This window comes from Oryzias melastigma, linkage group LG17 (assembly GCF_002922805.2).
Source record: "Oryzias melastigma strain HK-1 linkage group LG17, ASM292280v2, whole genome shotgun sequence".
Classification (NCBI taxonomy): Eukaryota; Metazoa; Chordata; class Actinopteri; order Beloniformes; family Adrianichthyidae; genus Oryzias; species Oryzias melastigma.
This window is the reverse complement of record NC_050528.1, coordinates 24,618,699-24,626,023: the sequence shown is the minus strand read 5'-3', so window position 1 is coordinate 24,626,023 and position 7,325 is coordinate 24,618,699. Positions and strand designations below refer to the sequence as shown.

The 7,325-nt window shown below is 40.7% G+C and overlaps 2 protein-coding genes across 2 annotated transcripts; one reads left to right on the top strand and one right to left on the bottom strand.

Moving 5' to 3' along the window:
* Positions 1-3: 3 nt before the first annotated feature.
* Positions 4-1,454, top strand: mgst3a (microsomal glutathione S-transferase 3a). Its single transcript, XM_024273448.2, has 6 exons — positions 4-137; positions 329-455; positions 525-598; positions 726-783; positions 869-941; positions 1,025-1,454. The coding sequence occupies exons 2-6, from the start codon at positions 339-341 to the stop codon at positions 1,159-1,161; spliced, it is 459 nt and encodes a 152-aa protein (XP_024129216.1). The 5' UTR covers positions 4-137; positions 329-338; the 3' UTR covers positions 1,162-1,454.
* A 291-nt stretch (positions 1,455-1,745) lies between these two features.
* LOC112147219 (flocculation protein FLO11) lies at positions 1,746-7,181 on the bottom strand. Its single transcript, XM_024273446.2, has 5 exons — positions 6,879-7,181; positions 3,801-4,016; positions 3,030-3,302; positions 2,789-2,955; positions 1,746-2,522 (listed from the first exon to the last, which is right to left on the bottom strand). The coding sequence occupies exons 1-5, from the start codon at positions 6,943-6,945 to the stop codon at positions 2,478-2,480; spliced, it is 768 nt and encodes a 255-aa protein (XP_024129214.1). The 5' UTR covers positions 6,946-7,181; the 3' UTR covers positions 1,746-2,477.
* Positions 7,182-7,325: the final 144 nt, after the last annotated feature.

The following is a 7,325-nucleotide window of genomic DNA, read 5'->3' as shown; positions in this document are numbered from 1 at the left end:
CCACGCCCACCATGTGCATATTACGTAATTACGCACGACGCGATCGACGTTCACGCGCTCAAGAAGGAAACTTCAGTGTCCTCCGCGCGCACCTCCTCCACCACGGTCAAAGCAGTTTGGCTAGCTATCATTTTAGGGTAATATTTTTGCATTTATTTGTTGATACTTTGATTATTCGTTTCGCTACAGTTAAACCATGTCTTACCATAATTGGCGTATTTGTTTTTCAACGAGAAATGGATGTTTTCGAATGTGTTAAAGCTGAAACGTCTTTTTTGGTTTGTAATGGAACTGCATGAAATTGACCGAGTAATATTTGCACCGACAGGTCTGTCAAGATGGTTGTTCTTTCTAAAGAGTATGGATACGTGGTTCTGACGGGCTTCGCCAGCATGATCATGGTGGGACACCTGGCTGTTAAAGTGGGCAAAGCCCGGAAGAAGTACAAAGTCCCGGTGAGCATCGGTGTTTGCATGTTTCAAGTCTCCTCCAAACCTTTTCTGAAACCGTGACTGTGTCTTCAGTATCCCAAGATGTACAGCGATGACCCGGAAACTGGGGTCATCTTCAACTGCATCCAGCGTTCACACCAGAACACGTAAGTATCATAGCCGATGCCTATAATAGTATTATTAAAAAAAAAAAAACGTTGCATAAAATCAGTTGCAAGATGAATGGGAGTGTGGAAGCAGGTGAAAGTTGACACCTTTGTCCCTCCCCACCAGCCTGGAGCTTTACCCCCCCTTCCTGTTCTGCCTGGCTGTGGGCGGCTTGTATTGTCCCGTAAGTTTGGTTTGCACATTATTGCCAAACATGTCTTCCTGTCAGAAATAATGTAAAAGCATCTGTTAAACCTTTTCACGTCCAGCGTGGTATTAGCGGATTAGGACTTGTGTGGATTGTAAGCAGAGAAGTTTACGCCCATGGCTACTCTTCAGGAGGTAAAATAAATCCACCTCCATTACTTTTAAACCCATTATTATTATCTTGTATTAATTTCACTTTTTTTCTGTGCTTCTGCTAGACCCCAAGAAAAGGATGAGGGGGATGTTCGGGACCTGGGCTTTACTGGGAATGATGATGACCACTCTCAGCTTCGGGTGCCACCTGCTGGGATACAACACGCCGCGGTTCGGGCGCTTCCGTCAGCTGCAGGCGTAAAATGAAATGCACTATTTTGCTCCAATAGCATCATTAATCAACTACACTTTTACTTTTGTACGCCCTATGAATGTTTGAGCAGAGATTGTGCATGTTTAGTTTTAGTTGGGTGAGCCGACCGGTTCCTAACAAAAAAGAAAGAAAGAATGGCCTGTTTAGAGATCTGCAGGGGATGTGGCCACATTTCTCTAAAATGTGCAGACAATATGTTGACTTGTCTTTAAGCTGAACTTCAATTTTGTGCATAAAAGCAACTGAAATGTAATTTTTTTCAATTAAAAACCTCCATCTTCTCTCTTTATTTTATTTCTTACAACCCTTTAGATCACATTTACTATATGATTTTTTTTTTTAAATATGTGTAAAGGGTAATGGGTGTGTTTCTGTGCACACAGGGAGCGGTTTGCATCCATTCTTCTTTTATTATTGAGGTTTTGCTCAAAGTCCACGATGCGTATCTGAGCGAGATCATTAACTCTCGAGGACTCATGATATCCCCGTAATCAAACTGAAAAAAATAGGCTCTGACTCAAGTTGTAGCCTCCCCCACATTTCAGTACTCCCAACATTTACAACACGCCCAGCCAAGTTCATTGTCACATTTATTCTCACAATCCAGTGGCGTTCAATCGCACATTACTGTCTGTGCTTCAAGTGACACCAGGTCAAAAGCGCCAAAACATTTTCATCCTTTGCAAAAACTACAATTTCAAGTTTTACAATACTGTCAAGCTAGAGCTGTACAGGTTGAATACATTTATAGATGAGCTGTAGCATTAGATTTTGTCATGTATTGATGGGTTAAATGTTCTAAAGGCAGCAGTTTGAAAGTGCACTTACTAATATTTGGTCATCAAACCCTCCCTTGAAGGTCTTTAAATATCTAACTTCTCCAGTCTGTGACTGTATTTTGTACTGTATATATATATATATATATATATATATATATATATATATACATCTGCTTGCATTACCCTGAGGTGAAAGCATCCATGCATCCACATTACCCAACTTGTCCCCTAGAGGGCAGTATGACCATTTGTGGTGCATTTTCATGAGGAGGCAGTCAAAGTAGCAGCTGTGTCTTTTCTTTCTGTTGGTTTATAACAACAGCAACCGGTTCCAAACGGTCTCCAGAGCGACGAAGGGAATGTGGACGAATGTTAGTGTGAGCTGGAATCTCCACTCTAAAGGATTTACATTACAAAACTCATCAGAAGCCTGGCTGGCACCGGCTCTGTTTTCATCCACAGCTGCTACCTTTAAACTCTGCCTTCATTTGTTGTTTCAAACGTGTCGAATGACTCAAGCGTCCATCAGTAGGAGTATCTGGAGAGTGGCGTGTCCTCCATCAGATCATCCTGCAAGAAAACAGTGAGAAAAGAAAATATGAGTTTTAAAAACATCGTATTTGTGATGTAGAAAATGCACGGTGCAGACCACAGGCTCCATTCCTGTGTATCAACTTTTAGACAATCTGATCCCTATACGTCTTTGTTTAGATGGCTGGATAGCTCCAATAATCCACGCCATTTTTAACCAGCAGCTGTTTTTGTGTCATAATTATAAGTAAATACATTTTCACTCAGTTTCATAGATTAACGCCACATGGTTTTAGATAACTTACCATGGGGAGGTCCTGCAAACGGTGGAACTCCGGGTGGTTCATGCGCTGGCGGAACTTGAGGAAGAGGGCGATGAAGACAACGGCGGTGGTGACGATGAAGACTGAGAGCAGGCCAGCCAGCAGAGGATCAAGGGGAGAGTTTTTGTGGAGGTGGAAGCCCCTCAGGTCTTTCAAAAAAATAGATCATTGAAGGTGGATATAAAGTTTGGAGGTAAAATGACAAAAAAAAGAGAATCCTCACCTTCATCTCCGACATTCAGCTCAGATGGAACATCGTGGTGCGTCGGCCCTGCGGGGGGCCGGCCTGGCGCTGTGGTCAGAGGGGGACTTGTGGTTTGCTTGGAGGTCGCGGATAGTGTTGATGGCTGTGTGGGGGTGGGGGCAGTGGAGCTGCGGACAGTGGCGACTGACTGAGATGAAAAGGTGCTTAAAAGGGTTGTGCTCTCAGTGGTTGGGGCCTGTTTAGGGGCGGAGCTCTGGGAGGTCAGCGTGGATGAAAGGCTGTCGGCAGCAGCTGAAAGAGAGTAAGGGAGATGGTCAGATCCACACAGAGCAGGCAGAGGTTTCTCCACCCTGATCCAGAGAGTTTAACAGTAATCTGCACTAATCTTCACTTCATCCACCCCCTATAAGACATATTTGTAAAGGACGTTTAAATCATATTCAGATTTGTTGGCTTAAAACTTAAAATTATTCCAGGTTTTGATAGAAAAACTTTTCCTAGTGACGACCTCCATTGTCCTCGAGGGTCAGGAAGTGACGCCAACAGCTGCGATGTGAACACTCTTATGCCATCTTTCTGTTATTTCTGTGCAGCTAAAAGAGGCCGTTGACATCAGCTGACGAGGTCGTGTTTATCTAAGCTATAAAAAGGCGTCGAAGTGAGGTCACGCATTCTCCGCCAGGACGTCAGAGGAGTCTGAGACGACAGATTTTAAGAGTTTGAGCTGGAGAAATAACACAAAAAGACACATTAATAGACAAAAAGGACACAATGAGGCGGGGGGGTTACCTGAGAAGGATGGGGTGTCGGGGTGAGCAGTTGTGTCAGAGGGTGTTAGTGAAGCCACCGTGGGGTTTGAGAGGAAAAAACTAGCGGTCAGTTCTTCATTTGTGGGACTCTCTGGATGGGCGGTGCCTTCCATCTGGGGGGCGGTTTCAGGTTCTGAAGTCTCATGGTTGAGGGGCAGGGCTGAGGTGGGGGCAGGAGGCTGTGGCCGGCTCAGATCTGTGAAATGAAATATTAAAATCATTAATGGTGTGGTATTTTTTGAGTATTAAAGCCTTATTTACAAGATAGAATGCAGGTTACATCTGAAGGAAGAAATCCTTGAGGGAAGGTAAGAAGTGGAACTTTGGTTAATTTGAATGTACGGTTCTCGCTTGCAAGTAAACCTTGATGTGGTTCACTTCAGTGGGAACTTAGACTAAAGAGACTCAAATGATTTAAGTCACATTTTATTTAGTCTGAAGCTCATTATTAAAATGAAGCAGTTATTACAAACATTAGTAGTCCTGTCCTTTTAAGAGCCACTGTTTGGACTACAGTGTAGGACTTTTCTAGGCCTTTCTTCTCACTTAAAGGTGAGGTGTGTTAAGGCGAACCAAACCAAATCAAATGTATGATCATTTTCCATCTGTTTAAACTCCCAGTGTTAAGCATTCAGTGGTATAGTTGATTTAGCTTGCAAGGTCCTGTAAGTGTGTCTGCTGTCCTGCTTAGAGAAAATACCACTGGAACCTCTTGGATTTCCTAGAATGCTGAAGAGTGTGTTTTTGACAATAAAAATTATGTTTACAAAGGATATTTTAGCTGTATAATTTTTTTTTTACAAACAAAACCCCCATCTGTGGTGGTTGTGTTTGTTTCTGCTCTCTCGATGAAGGCAGCTGGAAGCTGGATTTGCCACAAAGCTGCTTTTTGTAGTAGAAAATGTTGTACCTCAACAGGAGTCTAATGAAATAACCTGGTTAGCCTGTGTGTGTTGTTTCTATGTTTCATTCAATCATTGAACCTGCTTGTCTTATTTAAAGTACAGAATGTGAATACATATTTAGTTTTAATATTTTACCTTATTTACTTTGGTGCAAAGATAAACACAGATTTCAGAGAAGTGTCATTTACATCATGAGGGAACAAATAGTCCATTAAATAAATGCAGGTTTCATTCATTTGATGTTCTAACAAATAAACAAAGACAAATGGTGCTTCTATATGTTCTTTCATAACAATGTTTTCATTCTGCAGTGGGAACTTTTGGAGGATTTGGAATTGAAAATCTGCATTTTTAAAATGTAAAAATCTGATGTCCTTCTCGTTCAACAATTTCACAACTGAAGAAAATCGATTTGATTTATTAAACAAGAAATAAATTCAAAAATAATCTGTACTTAATCAGTTTAAAGGTGTTTTTTGGCTGGGTTTCTGCTCTGCTGTACACAAGACTCACAGACATCACACAGAACATGATGAGGCAGAAAATAATAGAATAAAACTTGTAAAGTCATGCTCTCTCTCAATCATTGCAAACCTCTGCTGACAGAAAAGGTCAGCTGTCTGATGCTGTGAAGCGGAAGCGCCCTTGGGCAGGATCATGGACCAGCACTAATCTTTTCAACCGTCCAATAAAGAAAACGTGACAATAAATAAATAAATCTTTTACCACAACAGGTGGAAATATGAGGAACATAGAGCCTAATGCAGTTTCTTAACAAATATTATTTTTGTTATTATTCTATTAACATTATTAATTTATTTTTTTCATTTGTTCAGCATTAAAAAAAAAATACTTATGAATTTATTTCCACCATGCAAATGACAGAAGTAAAAATTAAAGAAAAATTCTTGACAATTGAGAGATTAAAATTAGAATTCTGGGATTTCAGTCAAAACTCTGACTATAATCTCTGAATTTTGATTTTATTCTCAGAAAAATTAAGTCAGAATTCTGAGATTGAAGTCAGAATAATGAGAATACAGACAGAGTTATGAGATTAAAATCAGAATTATGAGATTACGGTCATAATTACGACTTTAATCTTAGAAAAAAATGAAGTCAGAATTCTTAGGTTAAAATTAAAATTCTGAGATTTTTAAATTTAAATTTATTCTGATATTACAGTCACAATTCTGAGATTGCATTCAGAATTCTGAGGTTAAAGTCAGAATTCTGAAATTACAGTCAATTTTAAGATAAAGGTCAGAACTCTGATGTTAAATTTAGAATTATGAGATTACAGTTAGAATTATGACTTTAACATCAGAAAAATGAAGTCAGAATTCTGAGATTACAATCAAAATTATGAGGTTACAGTTAGAATCATGAGATTACAGTCAGAATTCTGAGGTTAAAGTCAGAATTTTGAGATTCAATTTAGAATTATGAGATAACAGTTAGAACTATGACTTTAATATCAGAAAACTTATGTCAGAATTCTGAGATTACAATCAGAATTCTGGGATTACAGCCAGAATTCAGAGACAAAAGTCAAAATTTGTAGGTTAAAATCAGAAATCTGAGATTACAGTTGGAATTCTGAGATCACAGTCAGAATTCTGAGGTTAAAGTCAGAATTTTGAGATTACAGTTAGAACTATGACTTTAATATCAGAAAAATGAAGTCAGAATTCTGAGATCACAGTCAGAATTCAGAGGCAAAAGTCCAAATTCAGAGGTTAAAATCAGAAATCTGAGATTACAGTTCGAATTCTGAGATTACAATCAGAATTCTGAGACAAAAGTCAGAATTCTAATTTTTTTTTCTTAGAATTCTGACTCTAACCTCAGAAAAATGACGTGAAAATTCTAAGATTAAAGCCAGAATTTCCCATTGCTCTTTTCATCTCTCTCCATGGCCCTATTCCTCTTCCATACATGTGAACCAGGGAATTGAAGTCCAATATTTTTCACATATTTTTCCAGATCAAATCCAAGACATCTTATACCATAATAATCCAATCAAATGATACATTGACAAGTTCTGGACAGAATCAGTCAGTATGACAAGTTCTGGACAGAATCAGTCAGTATTTGGGCCCAGAGAGCACCTCCAGCAGAAGCGTCTCCTCCCTCCATCTCCTGACTCTCACCTGCTGCCTGCGTTGATCCGGTTATCAGCACCAGCGTGCCGAACACCAACCGAACCTCCAGTCTCATCTCCTCCGAGCGGATGGCGCAGGATCGGGCTCTCCTGGGCTCTGCTCTGTCGGTCTGGTGTTTCCGTTACGTGGCTCGGCGGGGCGCCTCATCGGCGCTAAAAATATCCTGGGGGAGTCGGGCAGAAGAGCAGCGTGGGTGTGGCCGCCGGAACGGAAAAACACGCGGAGGGTTTCGTTTAAAGAGATGGGGGGTGAGCGCTGATGACGGGTTCATCCCTCCCCAGTCCCCACAATTATGCGAATGATCTGCTCAAGCCAAGCGCACCGGTTTGCCGTCGTTCCCTTCAGCCAATCAGAGCTCGGTGCGTCAGAGGCGCAGCTGCTGCGTCAGGAGCGCTTGTTAGAGCTCCACAGGCAAGTTTTACTGTACTTTGTTAT

Excerpts from the sequence above, each read along its gene's own strand:
- LOC112147219 (XM_024273446.2), bottom strand. The coding sequence starts at position 6,945 with ATGAGACTGGAGGTTCGGTTGGTGTTCGGCACGCTGGTGCTGATAACC. Across the intron at positions 3,303-3,800 it reads CGACACCCCATCCTTCTCAG|CTGCTGCCGACAGCCTTTCA; the intron begins GTAACCCCCCCG and ends ACTCTCTTTCAG. Across the intron at positions 2,956-3,029 it reads GCTGAATGTCGGAGATGAAG|ACCTGAGGGGCTTCCACCTC; the intron begins GTGAGGATTCTC and ends TTTTTTTGAAAG.
- mgst3a (XM_024273448.2), top strand. The coding sequence starts at position 339 with ATGGTTGTTCTTTCTAAAGAGTATGGATACGTGGTTCTGACGGGCTTC. Across the intron at positions 599-725 it reads CAGCGTTCACACCAGAACAC|CCTGGAGCTTTACCCCCCCT; the intron begins GTAAGTATCATA and ends CCTCCCCACCAG. Across the intron at positions 942-1,024 it reads CCATGGCTACTCTTCAGGAG|ACCCCAAGAAAAGGATGAGG; the intron begins GTAAAATAAATC and ends TGCTTCTGCTAG.